The following is a 26,958-nucleotide window of genomic DNA, read 5'->3' as shown; positions in this document are numbered from 1 at the left end:
CAAAGTTAGTCTGATGCTGGAGTCCAACGTCAATTTTACGTCTGTGTGGCGTCCGGTGCTTTCTGCATGGGATGTTACAAATGTTTTTTTCTTCACATAAATGCTCATCTTTGGATCTTTGCTCACACTCATACTCAAAACGACTCAATATACTGCTAATAAATAATAATAATAAATGAATAAATAATAATGAACATTTCAACAGCAAATCAACAACTTAGAATGTTTCTATAGGATTAGGATCATGTGACTGAAGTAATGATGGAAAAAAGTTAATTTCTTTTAACTATATTCAAATAGAAACCAGTTATTTTAAAAAGTAAAAATAGTTAAAAATATTACTGTTTTTGCTGTGCTTTGGATAAAAAAATGCAGGCTTTTTGAGCTAAAAAACTAAAATCATACTGTTCTAAAACTTTTGACTGGTGTGTTTTTAAATGCACAGCTATATGTTGTCCTTGTTTGTTCCTTCCTTAATCTCTGGTGTTAGATACAGAAATGAGCATCTGAGTAACCCTGAAATGGGCCATTAAACGCTAAGATACACAGCACACACATCTTTCAACATCGCTTCCCTGACAGCCCACTGTCTCCACAGGGTGCTCATTTCCAATCTCCAAACTGAAATTGAGAAACAGACGGGGTACCGGTCCTCTAGGAAGCGCAGATCTGAACTTCAGTATGACTATGAAGTGTACCATCCTTTAGAAGAGGTGAGCACATGGCTGACAAGTAACAAGCAGGCCATTTTTTATGTAGCTAGATCTATTTTTACTAACCAATGTTTCATTTTTGCCAGGTAACAAGCAGCTTTTGACTGAGAATCACATTTGCATTTAATTGTGCTTTTGTGAAAAGTCAATTAATTGAAAAAATTGTGACTCTCTTACATACAGTTGAAGTCAGAATTATTAGCCCCCCTTTGAATTTTTTTTTCTTTTTTGAATATTTCCCAAATGATGTTTAATAGAGCAAGGAGAGTTTCACTGATAATATTTTTTCTTCAGGAGGAAGTCTTATTTGTTATATTTCGGCTAGAATAAAAGCAGTTTTTAATTTTTTAAAAACCAATTTAAGGTCAATATTATTAAGCTATTTTTTTTTTTTTTTGCGATATTCTACAGAAAACAACATCGTTATACAATGACTTGCATAATTACCCTAACCTGCCTAGTTAACCTAGTTAAGCCTTTAAATGTCACTTTAAGCTGTATAGAAGTGTCTTGAAACATATCTAGTAAAATATTATTTACTGTCGCCATGGCAAAGATAAATTAAATCAGTTATTAGAAATGAGTTATTATAACTGTTATGTTTAGAAATGTGCTTCTCTCCGTAAAACAGAAATGGGGGGGGGGGGGAATAAACAAAAAGGGGGATGAATAATTCAGGGGGGCTAAAAAATCTGACCTTAACTGTATATTATAGCTTTAAAAATAGTTATAATGTTCTTAAGGATAAACTAAATGTAATCTAATGCTGTAAATTATAAAGGTCTTATTTATTGAGTCCAAACCATTAAATTCAAATATACATTTTTATATATAATGTAATGTATAATGTCAATAATTAAATATTTTATCCAGACATGCAATTTTTACACTACTATCTAAATCTGGTTATAAAACTTATACTAATCCAAGTCATTGTTGAAAAAAATCTAATTTACACAGTAGCTTAATGTTTTTAAATGACAAATTTAGTAAAATATTGATTTTTTCTTAGATTTTTATTTATTTATTATTATTAATATTCATTATTATTAATGTCTTCATTCATTGTCCTTCGGCTTAGTCCCTTATTTTTCAGGGGTATACACTATTCGGGCATAAGTTTTACGCAGTGATGCCCTTCCAGCTAGTACTGGGAAAAATATTATTCATATTTATTGAAATATACAATAAATAAAACATCACTGACTGGTTACTTACATATATTATACATTTTGGCTAATACAGGGAATTAAGTTAACAGTTTGTTTTTGAGTTTAATTAACTGAGTTAATAACCGTACATGCCATTTTCATCTATATTTTGTGCTTTAACTAGTAGATTCAAGCCATCTATACAGCTACTGTGTCTATACTTGGTTTGCCACAATCCAAAAAAATTAAATCACTATGAAGTTTATCATTAATTGTAACCTTTTGCTTTTAATTAATTTGTCAGTTATTTATTCCTTTTAATCAATATAAATCTTTTAAAATTGAAAACTATTAGATTATAGAAATATGAATATGGTATGAATATATCTAACAGCAGAAAAAGACAGATCCAATTAGTTCAATTCTATGAGATTGGTTTAATTAATATTCGGGGGCAAAAATGATACTCCACACAATAGATTAAATCCAATGTGTTTTTAATTAATATGAAGAATTTAAAACGCATTGGATTGATTGATATTATTACATAAATCTTGTTCTTATTTGTTTCATTTATATTTAGCTAACAAAAATCAATCAGATAAAGTTCAATTATGTTAAAGTATGTGTAATCCAAATGAATGGAAGTTTTACATGCAATCAGAATACATAAATCTTATTTGTTAGACCAAAATATTTTTAAGTGCACATTAAACAGCAATAAAACTGCATTTATTGTTTACATTTCCTGGTACGATTTAACAAAACACAACACAAAGCTTCTTCCAATTATTGGACAGTAAGACCCTGAAGAATTGCAAACTATTTAGAAACGAGTCCAAACAACAAATATTAAGCCCTTGCTTGCCAAATTAAAAGTGTATAAAACATAGTTTGACACTTTAATATTTGATTTTTCTGCAGAAAAGTTTTACGTGAATCCTTTCAATTTCAAAAAGAATTTCCCCCCAGATTCAGAGTTGGATGTTTGAGATGAACCGAACTCATTCCCACCTGGTTGATCTGTTTTCTATTGGTCAATCCTATGAAGGACGACCACTCTATGTGCTCCAGGTAAAGGCTAAAGGTCAAGATGGCTAACAGTGAGAAAAAAAAAAAGAAAAACGCACAAAAGATGGACTTGTTTTTTGTTTTTTGCCAGTTAGGAAAGAGAACACGTTTCTTTAAGAAGGCGGTGTGGATAGACTGTGGAGTACATGCAAGAGAATGGATCGGTCCAGCTTTCTGCCAGTGGTTTGTTAAAGAGGTACGTGCTGTGTTATTCTAGTCACTGTCATGCTGATTCGGGTGTTGTTATTGTCACACGGATTAACTATATGCTTTAATATCAGCAGCTAACACAGAGTGAAACAAATTTAGAATGAGATCCAAATCAAAAGAAATAAAATGTCTGTGTATAGTGTCTGTTGTAATATCTTCAGTCCACCACTATGAGGCAGACCTACAGCATAATATAGGCCTAAAACTTAGCTGACTGACCCTGACAAGTCACCCTCCTTTCGCTATGCTAGTTTGGACTTTAAATACAGTTGAAGTCAGAATTATTAGCCCCCCTTTGATTTTTTTTTTTCTTTCTTTTAAAAATATTTCCCAAATGATGTTTAACCGAGCAAAGAAATTTTCTCAGTATGTCTGATAATATATTTTTCTTCTGGAAAAAGTCTTATTTGTTTCATTTCGACTTGAATAAAACTAGTTTTTTATTTTTTAATAGCCATTATAAGGACAAAATTATTAGCCCTTTTGATATTTTTTTTTTTAGACTGTCTACAGAACAAACCATAGTTATACAAAAAATTGCCTAAATACCTAACCTGCCCAGTTAACCTAATTAACCTAGTTAAGCCTTTAAATGTCACTTTAAGCTGTATAGAAGTGTCTTGAAGAATATATAGTAAAATATTATTTACTGTCTTCATGGCAAAGATAAAATAAATCAGTTATTAGAGATAGTTTATTAAATGTGTTGAAAAAAAACTGCTCTCTGTTAAACAGAAAAGAAAACGGGGGGAAGTGGGGGGGACTAAACAGGGGGGATAATAATTCAGGAGGGATAATAATTCTGACTTTAACTGTATAGTAATGCTGCATATTTATTAAACCAATACAACATTATTTATATTTTAAGAAACCAAAGGGAGCTTGTAAGTACTGTATAGAGTTTACAGTACAGTTTACACACTGACATGGCAGCTGCTGTATAATTAAACAGCATATTAATAAACTATTATAGTACGTGCAGTGTTCAGATTTTACTCTAATGATCTTTTGCAATATATTCAAAAGTACTTTTGGGTGATTTTTTTTTTTTTTATGTTTTAGAAAATAATTCTTTAAATTGATTGTAATGTGAGGATCTGATTATCCAGAAACAGTTTATTTATTATTAATGTTGAAAATGAATTTTATTCATTAAAAATACAAAGGGAAATAAAAGTAAAATAAAAGTGTTAATTTCTTTAATTAATTTCTTTAAAAAATAAACAACTATTGACCAAATTTATGAACAATGTACATTTCCTAAATAGAATATAAATAGGATAATAGGAAACTGGAAGCTTTCTTTAATCAAATGTGAATTGTTGTTGAAATTATATGAAATTATATGATTACATGAGTTTTTTTTTTTTTTGTTATGGGATGCTAAAATGTATAGGCATGCAGTATAGCATTGATGTAGATTTTGCAAGCATTATTCCATAGTTGTGCTTGGAGAGTGTAAATGCTTTGTTTGTTCTCTTCTTTAAGAAATTACATTTGTGAGAGCACAACAAAATGCTTAGACCAATGCATACGAAAATGGCTCAGAAAAGAAAAATGTTATTTTAGTTTTTTTTTTTTCCGGCAGCTGGGGTTAATTACATAAATTTACCAGAAATTATCATTTTAGGAAGTTTCTGTAATTTAACGTCCTTTATTTTACAGTAAATTTCTGTAATTTAACAGCCATTATTTGAAATTTTTTATTTGCATAAAATAACAGATTTTTTACAGCGCTGTTAATCACTTATACTACAGGGAAAAGCTATTAAATAATTGTGAATAACATATTCTTGTCATTACATGTTTTCTTTCCTCTTTTTTTTCTATGTATTTTTTTTGAGTACACTAGGGTTACGCGATGTCGACCAATTTGGCATCGTACGTTGTTTAATGTGAAAAAGAATTGATCTGATATAAAGTGTGGACTGAACAGGTAGCGGAAAAGGGGATGCTGAACTATCCCCTTTGAGAAGAGAGTTGCCTCAATTGTGGGCAACACTTAACTGTCTGGAGTAGTATCCGTGTTTGTGGGAGACACAGATTTATTAGAGGAACACTTTGTTAGGGCGGTTTAGCAGCACCCCTCCGCTCTTATCAAGGCAGCGAGCGCGAGAATGGGCATCATTGTATTTCCACTCTTAGTCAGATTATGGGTTGTTGAGGGGGGTTAACAGCCACGTCTTTAATGGATAACCGCGTTCTCCTGATATGCAGTTAAATAATTAAGCTCAATAAAAAAAATAATAAAATAAAAAAGCTGGAATAATATCTTTAAATACATCACTCACCAAGAAGCCACCCATCGCCCACCCTTCCAGCTTGGAGCCTTCGGATTTGACCATTGACCATGTCCTCTAATAAGGCCACACTGCCATTGCCATAGACTAACGGTTGTAGAAATTTGCAAATGCTTTTATATGTTCTAAATCACATATTTGGTAAAATTATATATATATATATATATATATATATATATATATATATATATATATATATATATATATATATATATATATATATATATATATATAGTGTCAATTAACCCATTTTATTAATTATAAATTAATAGCAATGTTTTTTACATGTGTTAGTGCGATACTTTGTAGTGTGCATTTTAATATAATTGTCTCTAGGAGTCACCTATGGAAATAAAACAAACACAAACAAGAAATAGAAGTGCACCAGACATGAAGTTGGCGTGGACCAACGCACATTCTCTCGTTAATTTCATTGTTAGTAAATCCAGTCGTGAGCATGAAAGCTGGCGTACGCACAGTTTTTGAGCGTATGCAGCATTGATAAATGAGGCCCCTGGTCCGGCTTAAACACTTTTAGCTTAGCTTAGCTTAACTTAGCATAAATAATTGAATTGGATTAGACCATTAGCATCTCGCTCAAACAAATACAATTTTTTTTATACTTTTCAACTTCAGGTGACTTGTAAAATGAGACTATTTCCGAACAAGTATTCCTTTAATTTCAGTACACAATCATTTCAATATTATTGCATACCTGCCAACATTTGTCTCTGAAAATCCAGGACAGGGTTTTTTTTTTTTATTCTTGGAAGCTCTAGAAACTAAAAAAAATGTAAAACAGGAAATGCTTTGTGATCATTGTTTTTGTTTACATCCCTCAAAATTGTCTATTGAAAAAAAGGCTATTTATATATTGCTAAGTCTTTAGCTCTATTTAAGTTTATCTGTGGTGAAAACGAGAGACATTTCTTGCATCTCTTGAAGCCTGTTGTGACTCGATCCACTAGGCACTGAACTCCTATCAACACGACTCCAGCATGAGACGACTGATGAATCAGCTCAATTTCTACATTATGCCTGTCTTCAACGTGGATGGTTACCATTACAGCTGGAAGATGGTAATGTGTTGCTCTCAATGTCTCTTCAGTAAAGTGTGCTGAGCTCACTAAAATGAACTGTCGGCAGTTATGTGCTGTTAAATATGCAGCGTGTCTTGCTATTCTGTGAGATATATGGCAGCCAGACATATTGTAAAGAAATAGCTGAGGTTTTTCTCTCTCTTAGGATCGCTTTTGGCGGAAAACTCGGTCAAAGATACCAAAGTATCATTGTCGAGGAGTGGATGCCAATCGAAATTGGAAAGTCAAATGGTGTGGTAGGTTGTTGAAGCTTGTATGTGGAAGAAATAGACTTCCTCCTTCAAATTAAACAGCACTATTGTTCATATAGGAAATAAACTGTCATTCTAGAGTATGTAGACCTTAGTTCTTACAGTTTTTTTAGCACAGCGTTTCCCAACTCTGTTTCTGGAGGCACACCAACAGTACATATTTTGGATGTCTCCCTTATCTCTTCTTATGTTCTGATGAGTTGATTCAGGCATGTTTGATTAGGGCAACACAGGCTCATTCTGAAAACGTAGCCCTATAGTATATACGTACATTTCTGGAAATTGCGAATTATATAGCCAGAGCTACACATGACTGCATTTTATCTTTATAACAACTGCTGTGGGGTGGTATGACGCTGTTTCTTTTCGTGCTTAGAACTGAAGAACTGTTCCAGAAAGCAGATAAAACAAAAACAAAAGCTAAAAAATAAAATTAACAAGTGAACAGGGTGAGAATGTGGTAACATCTGAAAACATGGTAAAAATCAGGCGATGGCTTTTCTTTTTCTGGATTGCTTTTAAAAACACTATTGGTTGGGTTTAGGGATAGGGGAGGGTGGGGAGATCGGTCAGTTGGTCAGTCAGTAAATCAATTTGTCGACAGCGGCCTCAGGTGAATTACGTGAGAACAGCAGGCACGAATGATACTCGTGATAGAAATTTGAGATCTCAAAAAACGTACACTGTTGGTACCGTGTAAAGAAAGGGGATCGGTAAAATGAGATGCCGGATTAGAATTCAGAGGTGTTGGATGCAGATATGATAATACTAACAATGAGTTTTAAATATTCTTTAATTTATCTAAGAATATATATTAAAGACCACTTCTGAAAGGATATATGGTAAAAAAAAAAAAGCTAAATTTTGAATGGCGTGATTATTATTTGTGACATTTCTATATTTATTTATAAGGTACTTTATTAATAATATTTTGTAATTTGTTCAGTCATAATTTTGTATCATTTAAAGAATTTAAATTTAGTCAAAGTTTTGTGGTATATTCATTAGTTTGGCAATTTTTTCCTATTTAATTGGACCAATATATATATATATATATATATATATATATATATATATATATATATATATATATATATATATATATACACTAAAACTATAAATACTAAATAGAACTAAACATTATAACATCTCATGTCAAAAAAAACTTTTTAACTGGTCTTCCAGCACCAAACCAGTACTAACCAGCAGTATAGGTTTGCTTATTTAAAGAACAAATGTTTTTTTAAGGCAGACTTAGAGCTCCATGCATTTTATTTTTCTCAAAAATGACATTTTTAGTTCTTATTTTCTTCTGAAGGACACACTAATGATGCCCACTCAAAGATGTTTCCCCTAATCTTACCTGACAACAAGATAGAAAAAGCAAGAAGCAGAAGGATCATGAGTCAGCAAAAATCCCACAGGAAGAAAAATAATAGTTATCTTCTGTTAACTGACAATGTAGGCCAGAATAGGCAAAAAGTCGGCAATTTTTTTATCATGTCTGCTGTCTTTGTTTTCTCTGATAGATGAGGGTGCATCCCTACACCCCTGTGATGACACGTACTGCGGACCGTTCCCCGAGTCGGAGCCAGAGGTCAAAGCTGTTGCCAAATTTCTTCGTAAACACAAGAAACGGGTGAAGGCCTACATCTCAATGCATGCCTACGCTCAGATGCTCCTCTATCCATATTCCTACAAATACGCCACTATACCAAACTTCAACTGTGTGGTGAGAAAAAAATTAATTGACATTTTTGATTACATCTTATTTTGTCCTTTGAAATGAATGAATGCAGTTTTGCACAATTCAGTGTGATGAGATTAAGATAATGCCTGCTAAAATAACATCAAGAAAACTCTACTTTCTATTCAATAACTTCTATTTGCAAAAACAATATGACAGTGGGATCATGTTCAGTTCATAATCAGATTATTTAAACGGAACCTATGATGCAAAATCAACATTGTGTACTGAATGTTATAGTTTGTCCACTGTCACATTGGAGTGATGTAAACAAAGTCTCTTTTTTACCTAACGTTAAATTAGGATCCAAATCCCACTCATTTTGAGGCCCATCACAACGTGGCGTAGGAATGTGTTTTTTTTCCACCCACCGAATTGATTGACTGGAGCGTATTAACATGTCTTCATAGTAAGGCGTATAAACATGTCCACAGAACAGGATTTGTAAATAAACCTGGTTAAAAGATCTGTTCCAACTCTCTGTGATCAGCTGCACCTCAAGAATGTGTTTTGCAAGTTTTAAACAAGTTTAAGATGCATGTTTGTGATAAATAAAAGACAGTGAAGTCACTATGTAATTCATAACCACTGAAATGGTACCCTTTTGGTGGATGTGGTGTACGAAAGAAAGTTCAGTCAACGTAATTTTCGTTCGAGGAAATGTCAAAGTAAAGTTGTTCGGGTCGTTCACATATCATATGAGAAGCACTTCTCACAAAACATGCTTTATACACATAAATACTTGTTTATAAATGTTCATTACTAACCTTTCTATAAACATAATTTGATTATAACTACAGATCAATGTTAGTTCGAAATAGCCCACTGCAACATCTGCAATTATATAAAATAAATAAATAAATGCAACATATATGAATACATCCAGACCCTTACACACTCCGATATGTTACCAATTACAGAAAAACTACACACAGCATACATTTAGTCCTTATTTGGGTTTAAAAACAACACGCAACATTTAGCTCACAGTCTGTGCAAACCTCTCATCTGTGTCTTTAATCTTCACCAGCACATGTAACCTCTTGTTAGAAAGTAATTCCAGCATTCCGAGTACATAATAGACCAAAAGGTGATGATAATAGTTAAACCTGGAAGTTTGTTCAATTTAAGGTTGCTGAAAGAATCATTTGCTCCTTTGTTTTTTTCCGGCTTCTCCTTTTTTCGTGCTTCACCCTCACGTCTGTCCATATCTAAAAGTATCAGATGTTAGAAGCATTTCAATAATCATGGGCACATTATTATCATCAGCTCAAGAAGTTTGTTATATATTAGATAGCCTTGTAAACAACTACAGAGTTCTGGTTTGTAGATGTTAAAAGTGGTTTATTTTGTCAAGTAGCATAGTGGGTATCCGTACAGGTATTATACAGTTATCTATACCATATTATATAAAATCCTGTGTGTATTATATATAACTTATATCCTGTCACATATGCTGCAAGTAGATGTGCAAAAACAGTGCAAAGTTAGACGTGTGTGTGTTTACTGCAAACTTTGAAATGTCATTTCTGTGCGACTCATCGTTGCAGAAAGGCTTGATCAAACTCCACAACATGGTATTTTGACTCCGAAACAGTATCTCTGCTTTATTTGTGTCTGTCTCTGTCACTGACTGCTCTTTATCTGACATGATGCAGCATAGAAACAGACACACATGTGGGAACAGTGGGCGGGAGAACCAGCTCATTTGCATTTAAAGGCACAGCCAAAAAAAGCTATAATAGCTATAATAGAATATTACTCCAAACTCCAAAACTCACATATTCAGCAGGGTATAACAAATGATTGGACATGTATTTTAAGCTGAAACTGTACAGATGCATTCTGGAGATATCTTGTAAATGGGGTAAAACAGTAGCCCTTTGAAACATATAGTGAAACCAGGTCTGATTTATAAACATACTCATTACTTTTATGAACCAGTTTGATTAATGAAATGTAAAAAAAAAAAACATAACAAATAAACAAAAATAAAAATAAATAAATAAATAAATAAACAAATAAATAAAATTCATACCAAGTCACATGCTTTAAAGAAAAAATTACACTTTAAAGGTCATGTTTATGATTCTCAATGGTCAAAAACACAATGAATACAATAATCTTTTTTGTCATTAAATACTATATTTGGTTTAAATAATAAATATTTATCAAATTTATGTTTAGATATTTAAAGGTATTAAACAATATTCACCTCTAAATTATACAAATTTATGACTTTATAAAATAATGCAAATGTTAGGATGAAAGTGTAGTTTTTGATATCTAATGTCAATATCTAATGCACAAAAGGCAAATTGGTGGAAAAGTAAGAAAAATAATGGGTAAATAATTTACTATATGATTAATAATCAAATATTAATTAGGTTTTATTTTATTAGGTTGTGCATTTTGATGTATATGTATTTAGACATTATAAAAAAGCACTAAATCATGGCCATTTTGTATAATGTTTCTCTCCAAAGCATTGCTAAGCATTACAAAACTCTTTAGTCTGAAATGATGGAAGGCTAAAGGGTTAAGTCATATCAGCCTCTACACAGGTCAATTTTTTACTATATATTTATCTCCATACATCTGTGTATTAGATTCTGTAGTAAACACTGCAAGTTACAATTCGCACCCTGGAGTTTGCTAAAGTGATTCAGCCTAACAAAATGTAACACTGCATTATCTACCAAAGGGCAAAACATTAAACTCCTCATTAAGAATATACTGAGTACATAAAAAACTGATAGGCCTCAGTGCAGTTTGCCCATATACACCGACTACATGGATGGCTATAAAAAGCCCACACAATCTTTTAACTACAGTTATCACCAAGCCAATCCTTAATGGCGGAATGGACCAGTGCTTAAAAAACCTCTGCTTTCCCCCCTCAGGAATCAGCAGCCCAGAACGCAGTGAGCGCTCTGTATTCGGCTTATGGCGTGAGATACAGATATGGCCCTGCCTCCTCCACGCTTTGTAAGTTCAGTCTTTTTTTATATATACACAATCAATGACATAAAGCTGCTGCATGTTTGAGTCATCATCTTTCTATAAGGCCTCTCGGTTGGATGTCAGTCTATTTTCTGACTCATGACTATTTCTATATGAACAGCAGGCAAATGATAAACACAATTCTGATTTGAAATTCCTTTGGTATTTTGATTGCATGCAACTTTTTTTTTCATCTTGCAGTTTGAATGGACTCTTGGGACTAGAGATATAAGCTGAAGCTTTGGTTTAAATGCCTTTATTAATGTGATTATACTAGCAATGAATCTTTTAGATATCAAAAAGATTAACATGCTGTTGTTATTGGTTGCTAAAATGTGCTGAATTTAACAAAGGTGTCCTTACAATTTAGGCTAAATTTATACAGGCCCATAGCCAGCCTAGTTAAAGGGGTGGTTTGTTTTTCTTAAAAAGTGGACCTTTTTGCAGTTATTCGCCTAATTTTCTATTTAATTAGGAAGTTTTATTAGGCTGCATTTTAGTGACATTTTAAGCAAAAGTTTTTTTTGTTTTTTTTTTGCCGGATTTGCTGGTTGGATGGTCATCATAACCACTTATTGATGTCCCAAAAGCATTTGCTGAAGATTTAGAATAAAGAAATATGAGAACAAAACTTATATTTTACATACAAATTGAATGCATCATATATCTTTAGAAAAAAAAATAGGAATCTGCTAAAGTTTTCAATTAAAAACTAGCATATTGTCACTCAAAAATCATTCATTTAAATAAAAAATTGGCCAGCACGTTCAATTTTCCTCAGTCACAGTAAAACGACAGCCAACAGAGGATTACGCTTGGTGTTAAAGCCTTCTTCGATGGGTTATGTCACAATTTATTATGGCATAGCAGTCAAAATAGGAAAAATTAGCTCATATATGGGACAAATTCTGAACCTTTTTTCAGTGAGGGGTGGGTCTTTTGAAGATTGTGCTATATTATTTGTTGTCCATGGCATCAAAATTAGCATTTTAGTCGAAGAGGGAAAATTTAAATATTGACTCTTTTCACATTTCTGGGTTTCTCAGCAGCGGAAGTTAGAAGAATCATAGTTAGATAAACCTAAAGAGCAGTAAATGGCAGAGTATCACAACTAATTTTTTGTCATCCAATTTGCTCAAATTATAAAACTGCGATAGCGTTTTCACAAATTTGAAAACAGAAGTGAAAAAAAACCATTGTGTGAGACTGATAATGATAGGCATAAGAGCAAAAATGTCCAAACAAGGGCCTGCGGGTCAAAGTTGGCCCTTGGTAGTGAGAATGACGAGGAGGGATGGGGCGAATACCTTTAAAAGAGATGGTCGTTTCTAATTTAACGTAACCTTTTTTTGTTTGGTTTATTGATGAGCTACAAAAACAAACTGAAAATACATGTTTAAATTAAATGTTGTAAATGAATCAAATTTTATATATATATTTTTACAAATATAAATAGTCACTCAACGGATATAGGGCAATGCAGAACGCATTAGCGAGCAAATCAAGGCCAAAAAACAGCTGCAATGAGATTGGTGTAACGCCATTCTGTTATAAAAGTTTTTAATGGTATTGTTTTTTTACTGTAATAAGTTTATTCTAAAATAAAAATACATATTCTGCATTAGTACATATAAAGCAATGTTTTCTAGTTATTTTAAATTACCCATGGCAACTTTAATGCAATAGAGTTTGGTATATTTTACTTCGGCCCACCACCCTTGATCAAGTTTGAATACCCCTGCAAAAGAGAGAACCATTTCAAATGTACTGTCTCACTCATGGTGCAAAAGCATTAAGAGCTTGTCTGTATCCACTTTTGCTATTTTGAAGATGGAAAAATACGCTTTGCGCCATGGCGGCTGTGCTTATTCTCTTAATGAGTTATGGTTGTGTTTTGAGCATGACATGCATTTATCCAATCAGAGTCTCATCTCACATTCCGTTTAAGAGTCAGTTGTGTCGCACCATAGTACATTTACTATTTACATGGTAACTTTGTAAGTGGAAAAACTGATCGCTTAACTAGAGAGAAAAGAATTAAACAGACCATCTGCAGTGCGATGATAAAGAACGAGCCTCCTCCATTACGCCTCTTTACTTTTACTTTTTACTTTACTCCTTTACTTTTGTGGATAAGGAAATAGTATTGTACACACTCTACTGAAGACATCCATTAGCCTAAATATTTAATTTTGTTTGTTAAGTGCAAAGATTTGTTTTAAAACTATTTCTAAATTCATTTCTAATTTCCAGCAGAGTTATATCCAAACACATTCCTATTTTTTTGCCCCATATGGTGATGCACGTCTCCAAAACCCAACAGGTGAACAACACGCCTTAAAACACCTCCTTTTTAGACCAGCACACCAATGAGTCCACAAAGTGGCGCAAATAGATTTGCTATTTCAACAACTGGGTGCAAAACAGGAAAATTACTGTAGTGCTGGTCTGAAAATAGCAACAAATCGTGCCATACACGTCTTGTTCCTTATTGCGCCAAGTGTATGATGGGGCCCATAACCGTTAAATAGTTGTTGTTTTGTTATTTAAAGCAAAGTTGATATAATACATACAGTAGCTTAATAAATGTACACACATTAAAAAAAAATATTTAAGCTTTCAAGGATTTAAGTTGCTGATGACCGCTACACGAACAGCATCTTGTGAAAACGGTCAATTGTTAAATTTTTTTATTTCAATCATAATTTTCATTCTTTATTTAAAAAAAAAAGTTTTACATTAACTAAATATTTTGCTATGCTATTTTATTTGTTTGTCAATTTTTCTCTTATATAGCATCAAGTTGTATCTCATGGTTCAAAAATAGAGGGAAGAGGGAAAACTAAATATTTATAAATGTTTCTTTATTGGCCTTCTCTTTAACTTGCAGATGTGAGTTCTGGAAGCTCGATGGACTGGGCTTATAAGAACGGGATCCCATATGCCTTTGCTTTTGAGTTGCGCGACACAGGATACTATGGATTCCTGTTGCCAGAAGCCCTGATTAATCCAACCTGCACAGAGACCATGAGAGCTGTCAAAACCATCGCTTCAGGCCTGCTCAGAAAATGCACCAAATAAAACTTTCTACATGACTTTCAGGGTGTGTTCACACTTGTAGTTTGGTTAAAATGGTTCAGTTTGTGTTCAAACTGTCTTTGAACCTAAAACAAACAACTAAAGAAATGTTTTTTTGATGTACAGTTGGAGATGAAATGATTAGCCTTGCTGTAAAATGTTATTTATTAATTTTTGTAAGACCTTTTGTGCAAAAATCATTTTTATAATGGGTTTCAAAAGTTGTGGTGCAACAGTCTGTGAATATAAGCAGCTTCTAATGGTAAAAAATGATTAGTTAAATTTTTTATGATCACACTTCATAAAAAGTCTGCAGAAACACTTTGATTGACATTCAGCCTTTGTACATGTTGTCAGAGGGAGTAAGCCTCGCCCATCTCGACGTTTGTAGCTCCACCCTCTTTTGAAAAGAGGGCTGGGAACACAATCTTATTTGAATTTAAAGCGGCAGTCACCAAAATGGCACCATTAGCATCAAAAAGGGATTGTGTTAAAGAGTTATAAAAATATCTATGCGGCACACTCTAGGCACATCAAGGACTTATTTTACATCTTGAAAAAAGTGGCATAATAGGGTCTCTTTATAACTGCTAAGGTTGATACTATTAGCCTCTTAACAAATTATTATTTTTCAGATTGACTACTGTTGTTTAATGACATTACTTGTTAGTTATTTAAACTATTGTTTTTTTAAATGTGTTGGCAATCACTTGGAAAATATTTGGAAAAATATTACAATTTCAAAGTAGAGCTAATAATTCTGTGTTCAACTGTATTTCATGTATATTGAGAATAATCAAACATTCAAAACAATGCTCAATGTGCGCCTTGCATGTAATTATTGGTTGATTAAAAAACTAATTAAGAGCTTCTAAAAGTGTGTAAAGACAACCAAACTGCCAGTAGATGCGTTTATGATAACTCTCCTCAACTGTATTTGCAATATTGCAACTATGAACAGACAAAAAAAACAGATATGCTTGAGCATTTTGTCCTTTTTGAGTCACATCTTCTGATCTGTTTGTCTGATTCATATTTAAATAGAACCATTTGGAGCTTGTAAATTATCTGAATCGGATCTTTTCAGCAACCCCCATCTGCTTGTTTAATGCACACTAAGGTTTGAATGGCAGCGTTCACACCTGAAGCTTTCTAACAGAGCATTAACAATATGAGTTCATCCAAGAATTTAAAATTACTCCATATTCACTCACCCTCAAGTGGTTCCAAGTGTCTTTTTTTTCTGTACAACACTAAAGAAGATATTTAGAAATATCTTGAAAAACTGTAACCATCGCATCCATTCTAAATAAATAATATTAAGCCAATAGTAACTGTTTTCTGAAATTCTTCAAAATATCTTCTTTTGTGTTCAACAGAAGAAAGAAACTCAAACAGGTTTGTGACAAGTGAAGGGTGAGTGAATGATGACAGAATTTTGAGTTTTGGGCAACCTACTTCTTTAAGTCGACTACAGAGTTTTTAGGTCCAAATACTTTATAAGATCCCAAAAGCGAACAACAAAAGGTACTAAATAAATTATGCTCACAGTGTCATAATAGTATCATAATTTCTGGACAGACAGAGATTCATCTGTTATAAATTATAAATATCAGTGTCTGTAACACAGAAAGTCTAGACTCAGCAGACATACAACGTCATAAGACGTTAAAATTAGATTAGATTTAGGTGGCCAGTGTCTAAGGATAATGTTATTTTGACGTCCAATAATGACGTGAAATGACGTTGATAATTTGTTGACTTTAGGTTGTGTTAGGTAATCTTAATTATTTTATGTTCAATCCATTTAAATTTGTAAAAACAAATAAATTAACTTAATTCCTACATGTTGTCCCAACACCAAGCATTGACTTTGTGAAAGACTGGCTTTAATGTGCGATATGAATAAACAGAGTTTATAAGAGAGTTTTTTTTTTTTTTTTTTTCAAAATTTTAATAGAGACTTATAGTAGAGACTTGGACCCGGAAGCAGAACACCATTTCACAGCTTAACAGTATTGCAGTATTGTTTTTAAATCAAATATAAAGGAAAAAGTGTGAACACACCCTCCCTCTCATTTATCTCGATTTTTACTTCACAAGCCATACAAATGTCTTCAAGCTAAAACTAAAGGTTTATTTTTATAAACTACATAAATCAAGCTCTAAATGAAACAATGCAAATGTAAACTGCAAATTAATGCAAGCACTTGAAATGTGAACAAAATGATGTTTTTTATGAGGCCAAAATAAAGTGAGCACTTGCAAGTTTCAGAAGAACAGTGATGCCAATATAATGTAAATATTGCATACTGTGGTCTTACAGTGGGTTTATTCTGGTGTGGATGCCATGTGTTTCACTTCAGCTAAAATTAAAAGGGAAAAATGCTTTGAAACTAAATGGTGAAAGGTCAACAGGGATCTCAACCTCTCAAATGAGCTAGAAAGGAATACTCAAAGTTGTTGTTTTGGTTGAAAGAAAAGCTTGTCAGAGTGACTTAACTTGTATGAATATATGTTGCAAGTGCAATGTTTACATGTGTACTATCAAGTTTTATTTGCAATAAGCTAATATTTATTTCAAAAGAAACATACAGTACATTGTTCTATATATTTCGACTTGCAAGTTGTAATTTGTTATCTTTGTACACAGACCTTTGTATCTTACTGTTTATTTTACCAAAATGTTGTTTAGTAAAAGTACTTTTATAGCAATATGTTGTAAAGTGGTTTTATGATAATATAATGCTGCACATGAATACAGTTGCCAACATGCTGCATACAAACTTACACAGAGGTTATGATTTGTTGCATGTGGATGACATAAGGTTTAGTGTCCAAATATGATTAAGTTGCAAATTTAGGAATTAACACAATATTGATATACTGTGTGTTGCAAAAAAAAAAACTTATACTGTATATGATAGTAAACAAAACATAAATAAAAACATTATCAACCCTGTAAAAACTGCAAAAAAAGTGATATTGTGAAAACAGTGATGTCTAAAGTCATGGAATAGTGCCATACAACTTACTGTTAGCACTGTTGCCAGCAAGTTACCGCAACTGCCCATTTACTGTAACTTACCTGTGAATGTGTTTTACAGTAGCAGGGCCCTACCACAATTTTTTATTTTTTTTTACAGTAAATAGTCTTACTGCAACTTCTTTTTATGGTAAAATACCCTTTAATGCATCTTAATTTTACAATTTGACTAATTTTAAACTAGTTTTACTGTAATTCATTTACATTTTACACTTGCAGTATAAAACCTGTATTTTTAGCGTTTACTATGGAATTTAGTAAAATCCATACAACTATTTTTTCATCATGTCTTGTCTTCAACTACAGCAGCAGTGTTTGGTTACTTTGATTACAGTAAAATACAGCAAATTCGTAATATGCAGTAAGTTACAGTAAACATTTTAAAATGACCCACAATGAAGTGCATATCACAGTCTGTAAAGAATGTATGTGGTATTATACTGGCCGTTTTTGCAGTAAATAACTGTAAAACTACGGGAAAGTCTCACAGAGTACACTACAGTGCTGCATTGTAGACATGTAACATGTCCCACTTCTGACCTCAATGTGTTCCAGTCAGTCAGATGTCACCATCTCATATTCACCATGTGAGAATATTTCAATACATACTATTTTTTGGTAATTATGCTAAATACTTCAAAATTAATATAAAAAGCTGTCCATAGCTTTGAAAAAAAACAACAAATATGGTGACATTTAATTTTGCGCTAAGCTATTGTCATTAAAAATGGCCTTTATTATTGTGGTTTCCACTCATTTTATGCTGTAAAAATATATTTATATTTCAAATAAAGTAGCTCTAGACCAAAGATGGCCAAAGTAGGACCCGAGGGGCCAAAGTTGGCCCATTGTATCTTTTGATTTGGCCCACCATCCCATCTGACAGTGAGAATGATGGGTTGGGGTGAATGCTTTTAACAGCATCATTATTTCTAATTTGACGTAAGCTTTTTTTGTTTGTTTTATTGCTGAGCTACAAAATAAGCAAACTGAATTTAAATATTATAATTAAATGTTGTACAAGAATCTGATTTTTAAAAATGTAAATACTGCCTCTCGACAGATAGAGAACTACGCAGAAGACATCAGCGAGCAAATCAAGACAAAAAATTTGTGTAATTTGGTTATAAATTATTTTGTTCTGTTTTTACTGTATTAAGTTCATTATAAAATAAAATAAAAACAGTATAAGTAACTATAAAGCAGCATTTTATAGACATTTTTAAACATTATAAAATAAATTAGGAAATTACCCATGGCAACTGTAATTACCTTCGGCCCACTAGCTTTTAAGTTTGGCTTTTGGCCCTTCATAAGGAAAAGTTTGGGCAACACTGTTCTAGACTGATCTCAGTGGAAGCAGAAATAGCTGTCGTGACTTTAAATTATGAATCTTGATTGAGGATCAAATTTTGTGATTGTTCATCCACCAAAAAAGTAACAGAGGTGACTGTAAAAGGTTTGACAATTTCCTAACAATCTGCTAACTGCTAGCTAACAGGTTTGTATATAAATTTTAGAGCAATTTTAATTATACAAAATAACATTTAATTGACTTAAAAATATATAACATTGATGAAAGAATATTATGTTTCAGCCCAACTCTTTATTTATTGCTATAGCAGTTTTGTCTGTGGAAAATAAAGAACACATCCAAAGGTTCTGTGCGTCAGTGCTATACTATTTAAATAAAGATAAACCAGTGACTTTTGTTTTAGAAAGACCTTCTCTGCAAGCATGTGAAAACACAAGCAACTCATGTTTCAATCCATTAGTGATGTAGGAAGGGATTCAAGTATTCAATTTTACATTTACATGTATACGTTTCTAACTTAGTCAGACTTGGCACTCCATACAAGCATAGCATGCTAACTCTTCTCTCATTTCATTTTTTGAAGGAAATATCCTGAACTTAAGAGTTTCTGTAAAGTCTTTTGTGATTTGAGCAAAATATTCTTAAGCTAAACTTCAGTAACCAGGGTCAGTCAATGAATTCACTCAGCCATAATACATAACATAAATTTAATACATTTAATTACATAAATGTTTCCAATAATCATTCAGAAATGTTCCAGTTCAGTCTAAAAGTTGTAACCTCTTCCTCTCCATTATTGTTTGAACAGGCATGAACGTTTCAGATATTTTGTCTGCATGAGAATTGTTTTGTTATTCCTTGACTGTCATAGCATGTAAAAGCTCCGCCTTATTCTTGAAAGCAGCTCATTTGCATGTAAAGCGACACGCACAAAACCAGTGTTTTTGCTTACACCCAAATGGGGCAAATTTAGCTGTGATAAAAGACATTCTGCAGACACCGGAGATTTATTTGACGCCTTATAAAAAGGGGCTTGATATATTCCTTTTAAATGAACAGTAGAATATTTTTATTCATTGTATATTCTGAGTTTTGAGACTGTTAGAGAACAGACAGCTTTATATCGTCTGGCCTTGACTCATCCTCCGCATCTGATGTCAGCGTCTTTGTGTACAGAGCAATAACATTTCAGACATCTTGTAAATAAAATCTGAGAATAACTCAAAAAACAAACCAAATGTAGCGCCGCTTGATGAAGAGCACTGTTGCTTGTTCCTCATTAAGAACTGACTCATTAATCTCCATCAAACCTGCATAGAAAAAGAGAATTATAAATAAAATGTTATAAATAAAAATTTCTTTAATTTCTTTAGGTTCTTTCATTCAGGTTGGTAAATGATTCAAATAATTGTCAAAGGTTAATAAAATGACTAGACGTTTTTATGTATTTGCTAGTTTATTTATTATTTATTATATTATTTGTTTTTATTTTTAAATAAAAGAATAATTTTACAAGAGAACATTATTAGCCCCCTGTTTATATTTAAATTGCCTTTAAATTGCACTTTAGGCTGAATACTACTAGTGTCTTGAAAATATCTAGTAAAATATTGTTTACTGTTTTTTTTTTTTTTTTTTGCAATTAATGAGTTTTTGATACTATTAACAATATTGCTCAAAAATGTCCATATTCCTATTTCCATAAACCTTAATATAAATCTAATCGTCTAATAAGTGGTTAGCACTGTCGCCTCACAGCAAGAAGGTCGCTGGTTCAAGCCCCGGGTGAATCAGTTGGCATTTCTGTGTGGAGTTTGCTTGTTCTCCCTGTGTTTATGTGGGTTTCCTCCGGGGGCTCCGGTTTCCCCCACAGTCCAAAAACATGCGCCATAGGAAAATTGAATAAATTAAAATTGGGCATTGTGTATGAGTGTGAATGCGAGAGTGTATGGATGTTTACCAGTGCTGGGTTGCGGCAGGAAGGGCATCCGCTGCGTAAAACATATGCTGGATAAGTTGGCAGTTCATTCTGCTGAGACGACCTCTGATAAATAAATGGATTAAGCTTAAGGAAAATAAATGAATAAATGTTGATTCCACCAAATTCTTCACAATAAAATCAATCTAGGCTAAGGAAATTGGTAAGGATTTAGATTTTTATTATTATAATACTATATAATTTTAACATTGACATTAAAAATATGATTAAGAATTTTAAAATTCACATGGTCTAGTCACTTTTAAGATAACGTTAGGCCTGTGTTGTGTTGCATTACTAACTTGCTGTGTGTGCTGTCCAACTTTTGCACAGAATAACCACAGACTACAAATCTAAATTAGACTAAATCTATAACCACAACTAACAAAGAGGTGAGTTTACCATTTTGACGTTTTATATTTACAATTTATACGTTATATATATTCTCTCGCATTTATCTAATCTTTTATTATTATCATTTATTTTATTAGTTCATCTTAACCTCGCTTCATTTAAATCTCTGTTAATTATATTTATCTATATTTTATTTATAATTTGTTACACTCCCTCACCGTCTCCTCACTCTGCCTCACTGCGGCCGTTTCTACGTGCGTGACGTCATTTCCTTCCAACATGGCGCAGGCAGCAGGTCGCTGATGGAAAACTGAGGGATTTACCCCACCTTCTGGCTTTATTTATGTTTCTCAATTGAGGGCACCATCCGCCGGAGAAAAGCTCAATCATACGGGAATATCTAAAAATCGCGGAACCAGCCTCCACTGGGACAGGCCCTCCTCGCCCCGTTCGCACCGCGTCATGTATGAAGGCAAAAAGACGAAAAACATGTTTTTAACCAGAGCTTTGGAGAAGATCTTGGCCGACAAGGAGGTGAAAAAGGCTCATCACTCGCAGCTGCGCAAAGCCTGTGAGGTGGCATTAGGTCAGTATCATTTCGATGCTTTGATAGCAGTGTTTTAGTTGCTTTCAGATCTGCATGTGTGCCTTTAATCCTGCCGGTAGAGAAACGGAGCAGCTTCCGAAGAGCTGCATAAATCCAGCATTGCGGAAGTTATTAACATTCTACCTGAAAAAAGATTCGATTTAAACCTGTGTCTATTCCTTTAGTATTCTGTGTTGGTATTTAAGCTTTCTTGGCTCGGATAGATCATATTTAGTTGATGCACGAACGAGGAAACAGGTAAAGGAAAGCAGGAACTGACAGGGCGAGTTTGTCCTCTTTGACAGGAGCTCATTTCTTCATACCTATCTGCACAGAATTATCCATTCCTTTTAAAAGACTGGATCTTATTATAGCCCTTTAAACATTCAAACGAGTCCTTTACATTCACATGAATGTCATTGAAAGATCATTAAACGTAAAGACCCACTTGTATTTTTACAATAACAATAGCATTTTAGCCTTATATAGAGCTTTTTCTTCTTGCACGACAATGTAGCTTACAAATGAACCTGTTATGCCACTTAGATATATAGAAATCTGTTTGCACTATCTTCAGTTTCCTTCAATAACAACAATGACTGGGCAATATGGAGAGAATCGCAGGTGGCGGTTGTTGATTGTTTTGGCGATGTAGCTTAATGTTTTAATTTGCTTTTAAATAAGATCAGGATGTATTTATGTGGTGGTTAAACTTATTGAAATATATACTAAGGATGCGTAACCATTGCAATCAGGCTCCGCGGAGTTGTTCATTTGAATCGGCTCTTATGGACGGTCGTTTTGAATGAGCGTTTGTAAACAAAGTCTCGACTGTATTCTAAAATAGGCTCACACTTAAAATTATGTGCGTTGATATCTGTTTTGTTACTAATTGTGCATTACATTGTAACAAGCAATAGTCGCCTTTCTTTATAATCTTTCATTAAAATCGGTTCATTTGAATGAACTCTCTAAAAGAGCCGATTCGGTGAACTGATTCGGACTAGTTTGGATGGGCGTAACGGAAGTGGTAGGGGTTGAGCTACTACTCTATATGGGTTTGTTTGGGATAAGGTGAATGTCTGCCTCCGTCATGCATTTCTCATTATCAGCGGTCAATAATGCATGCACGGTGGAAGTTAAATTACAGTGCATTATTAAAGGGGGAAGAAAGCAATGGCGTCCAGCCAGCCTTCTTGAATCACATGCACTTTGCATTGTGCATGCAGTGTTGTTGCTTCAGAATGCTTTACTGCATTGCAAACTGTCATTTTTATACTAGAGAGTTTAGTGGTGAATTTAATAGCAATTGGGATTTGTAGCAGATTCAGGAGTGTATTTCATATACAATAGGATTTTGGGCTGTGATTTGCTTCACGTACAAGGAGATATGAAGATGTAAAGGACAGCCACAGTCAAATATTGTGGTAGAGAGTTTAATTTATTTCATTCTGCTTGGCAAACATGGGGAAACTGTGAACCCTTTCTCTTTGTGCTAGTTAGTGAATAAATTAGGTCATATCTAGTGAGCTGTTTTTTTTACACTACTAAGACAAAGTTTCCAGTGCAGGCCTTTATCCCCGCAGATCTGCTCTCTGGGTACCTAAAAGATGAAACAGGCTTACATTGATTACAACAGACTGATGCACTGTATACAACCTCATTTTATACAATAATTGGGCATATGGATAATGAATATAGTGTTAGTTCACCCCAGAATAAAAATGTCTTCATTGAGTCCCCTCAAGTCTTTCCAAAGTCAAAAGATCTTAAAAGACAATATTTAGTACTTTCTATTTTTAAACACAAATTGAGATATTTTTATATAATATCTGAAGTATTGAAATAGTTATATAGTAATAAACAACAGTCTATCAAACAATTCAGTATTGATGCATCTATACTCAAATGCTACTTGTTTGGTATCAACACCTTAACAAATATTTCAGTATTAAAGAAATATTAATGCAAAGGTGGGTCTCCAAAAAACATCTAGATTTTATTGTTGATTTGTAAACATGGTTATAAAGGTTAAAGCATGTAGAAATATGAACTTGGTAAAAAAAAAAAAAAAGGGAAAAGTTGCTAATGGCACATGTTATGTTGGTATTTAAGTAGGGCCTTATGTAATATACAACTGTTTTCATCACTGAATTCTGCAATTTTGTTCATGTTTATGCATGACAAAAATTATAATATTATTATCATGTTTATTATTTTAGCAATAATTAATGAATTGACCGATATTTCTGCGAAATATTATATTTAAGAACATGATCTGAATTACAATTGTAATTTTTCTCTAAAAATTAACATTAATAGTAAAAAAAACAAACAAAACACATTATCTTTGAGAAATAGACAATATCGACAATATAATAACAAAACAAAAATCAGTATGTTTCAAAAAAAAAAAAAAAAAAAACATTTGCATTGCACATCCCTACTTATGCTGTTTCAATTAATAAGTGTAAGTAAATTATATATAAAAAAAGTTTGTGATGAACTTATATTGTGATTAAAAATGCTATTGTTTTATTATTATTTAACCACCTCAATTTATTAGTGTTCACATCCCTTATGAAAAGGTGTTTGTGTTGGGGTGTGATATTGAGCTTTTCTGCTGAAGAATACAGTCATTTATTGCATATCCAGGATAAAATGTGACCTTTTGCTTTGATGTCAGAGTTATGACAGCATCAACTTCAGAGAAATCCTGTCATTATTGTCTAACCAGTTTATTTGCCACACTGACTGGATGAGGTCCCACACATCAGTTAAAGCTGTTCACTCTGCTTCAATCTACTTTTATTTTTAACTCACTTCCCAATATTTTTTATCTGCATATAGTGAGGAAGTACATTTTTATATGATGGGGAATTTATAGGCGTTTCTGTTAAAGAAGTCTAAAGACAAGAGTTGCTGGGATGTTTTCGAAAAATGGGTCACTAAAAGGCTGCGAGATTAAGGTGTTTGAAATCGTATTCTTTGCAGATACAGCTAGCATATTGTTTTCATGTTGAGTAAGTGTTTAGCAGTCTGCCGGATGACTCTTCCTTTGCTTTGGGAAAAGAAGTTTGCTTAAAGAGATGTTTAGACTTAATAGGAATATTAAAAAAAAAAAAAAAATAGTGAAAATGTTAAAATACTTTTATAGTTTTTTTTATTACACATTTAGTGTTTTACTATAATTTATTAGTATTTAGTTTTTTATAGTATTTTACTTTTATGTTTTTTATAGTATTTTTAAAGAAAATAGTAGGGCTGCACAATATATCGTTTTAGCATCGAAATCGCAATGTGCATGTTCGCAATAGTCACATCGCAGTATCTGCATTGCACAGTGTTAAGTTTATATTTGATTATTCAATAATAGGGCCAGGACAAAATATCGATGCTGGTTTACTGTGATATTTCCACCCGCGATACATTATTGATGTAGCCAAGTATCAATATTTACAAAAGATCTGAACTCATTTGTCAGCCTTGCACTGCTTCTTTTTACCACTTAAGGCTGATTTATACTTCTGCGTTAAACACACCGGCTTATGGTCCGGCAAAGCCTTCATACAGTCGCATAGCTCTCGTCCTGGCTGATGTTGACGCTAACGCGCACCTCTCAAAAAATGTAACTACACATTGCAATGATGCAAAATAAAAGCAAACATCACTTTTAACATCACTGCTGAGGAATGGGGCGAGGCAGTGGCGCAGTAGGTAGTGCTGTTGCCTCACAGCAAGAAGGTCGCTGGTTCGAACCTCGGCTCAGTTGTCATTTCTGTGTGGAGTTTGCATGTTCTCCCTGCGTTCGCGTGGGTTTCCTCCGGGTGTTCCCCCACAGTCCAAAGACATGCGGTACAGGTGAATTGGGTAGGCTAAACTGTCAGTAGTGTATGAGTGTGTGTTAATGTGTGTGTGGATGTTTCCCAGAGATGGATTTCGGCTGGAAGGGCATCCGCTGCTTAAAAACTTGCTGGATAAGTTGGCGGTTCATTCCGCTGTGGCGACCCCAGATAATTAAAGGGACTAAGCCGACAAGAAAATGAATAAATGCTGAGAATGGTCTGCTTCCAAATAAACTTGAACACAAGAAAAACTAAAGACATCTGAAGAAAGCAAAAACAGAATATGATGTCACAAGAATAATCATAGAACAAAAGAATATGTATGTATACCTGTTTTTGTAATTCGAATTTTAAAACGTATAACATGTTATTATAAACATTTTTCATAGTTGCAACATTGCCCATTACAGTTTATTTCAGGTGTTGTAAATGTGTGTCCTCTCAGCAGATCTTTCATTTGTGTTCAAAGAGACATTTCTGAGGATGTTTTGACTAATTTGCATGTTTTATAAGAATAAAAACTCTCAACTGATAAAAACCATCACTTGTGTGCACATTCAACACATGGATTAGCCCAGCATACAGCCTTGTTTTGACTGTTCGGTGAGTTCTGTTGGAAAATATATAGTTTGTTTTGTATCTTAAGGGTTGCCGCTAAAAATGTCAGTGTGAACACTTAATTGAAGTAAATAGATTTTTATCTTTTTGCTCCAGAACAAAAGCAAAACAATCCAGACAAAGAGTAAAGGGAATTAAAATGCATAATTGAAAACATTTCAGGCTAAGTGACCCTGTTTTTCCTTTTAAACAGTGTAGTTTTGACATTGTGTGATTTTTATATTCACGCACATCTTATTTCCTGAAAATATGACAAATAATGACAGGCTTTTTGTTGTTGTTGATGATGTTTTATGTTTGGATGAACTGACATTTAAAATAGATATTTAATTGGATAAAGTATTCATGAAATACAGTGGTGTTGTTATCTGGTGTGAGGGATATGTTCCGAAAGTGAAGATGGATCCATTAACAGCCTATATATACAGCAAGGAGAATTTCTTGTTCCTTAAGCACAATAAATACTTGCAGAGCAGGTTAAACAAGTTTATTACTTTGTATTTCAAGCAAAACTATGCAGCCTGAATAGACCGGACCCCGAGGTTGAGCCTTCTTTTGTCAAACCACATATCAACCTTAACAAAAACTTTGT

General features: G+C 33.2%; 2 protein-coding genes and 1 long non-coding RNA gene across 7 annotated transcripts in view; 2 read left to right on the top strand and 1 right to left on the bottom strand.

Moving 5' to 3' along the window:
- Positions 1-17,339, top strand: part of cpa6 (carboxypeptidase A6) — a 38,362-nt gene extending 21,023 nt beyond the window's left edge. The window contains exons 4-11 of the mRNA XM_021470305.3: positions 599-713; positions 2,837-2,938; positions 3,027-3,131; positions 6,414-6,524; positions 6,691-6,781; positions 8,326-8,528; positions 11,447-11,531; positions 14,437-17,339. Coding sequence (XP_021325980.1) covers positions 599-713; positions 2,837-2,938; positions 3,027-3,131; positions 6,414-6,524; positions 6,691-6,781; positions 8,326-8,528; positions 11,447-11,531; positions 14,437-14,627 — 1,003 coding nt within the window. The 3' untranslated portion in view covers positions 14,628-17,339. The remainder of the gene's footprint in view (positions 1-598; positions 714-2,836; positions 2,939-3,026; positions 3,132-6,413; positions 6,525-6,690; positions 6,782-8,325; positions 8,529-11,446; positions 11,532-14,436) is intronic.
- si:dkey-4m13.3 lies at positions 16,552-22,168 on the bottom strand. Of its 2 annotated transcripts, none has more exons than XR_659820.4 (2): positions 21,536-22,168; positions 16,552-20,295 (listed from the first exon to the last, which is right to left on the bottom strand). It is a non-coding gene; the product is annotated as a si:dkey-4m13.3 (long non-coding RNA). The 2 variants fall into 2 exon arrangements; XR_012399274.1 differs by having other exon boundaries at positions 20,946-21,557.
- Positions 21,581-26,958, top strand: part of arfgef1 (ADP-ribosylation factor guanine nucleotide-exchange factor 1 (brefeldin A-inhibited)) — a 139,925-nt gene continuing 134,547 nt past the window's right edge. For all 4 annotated transcript variants that reach the window (XM_068217191.1, XM_009297399.2, XM_068217189.1 and 1 more), the window contains exon 1: positions 21,581-21,903. In XM_068217191.1, the coding sequence (XP_068073292.1) occupies positions 21,780-21,903 (124 nt within the window). In that variant the 5' untranslated portion in view covers positions 21,581-21,779. The remainder of the gene's footprint in view (positions 21,904-26,958) is intronic.

This window comes from Danio rerio, chromosome 24, assembly GCF_049306965.1.
Source record: "Danio rerio strain Tuebingen ecotype United States chromosome 24, GRCz12tu, whole genome shotgun sequence".
Lineage (NCBI taxonomy): Eukaryota > Metazoa > Chordata > Actinopteri > Cypriniformes > Danionidae > Danio > Danio rerio.
Note: the sequence above shows the minus strand (reverse complement) of the source record. Positions and strands in the feature narration are given on the sequence as shown.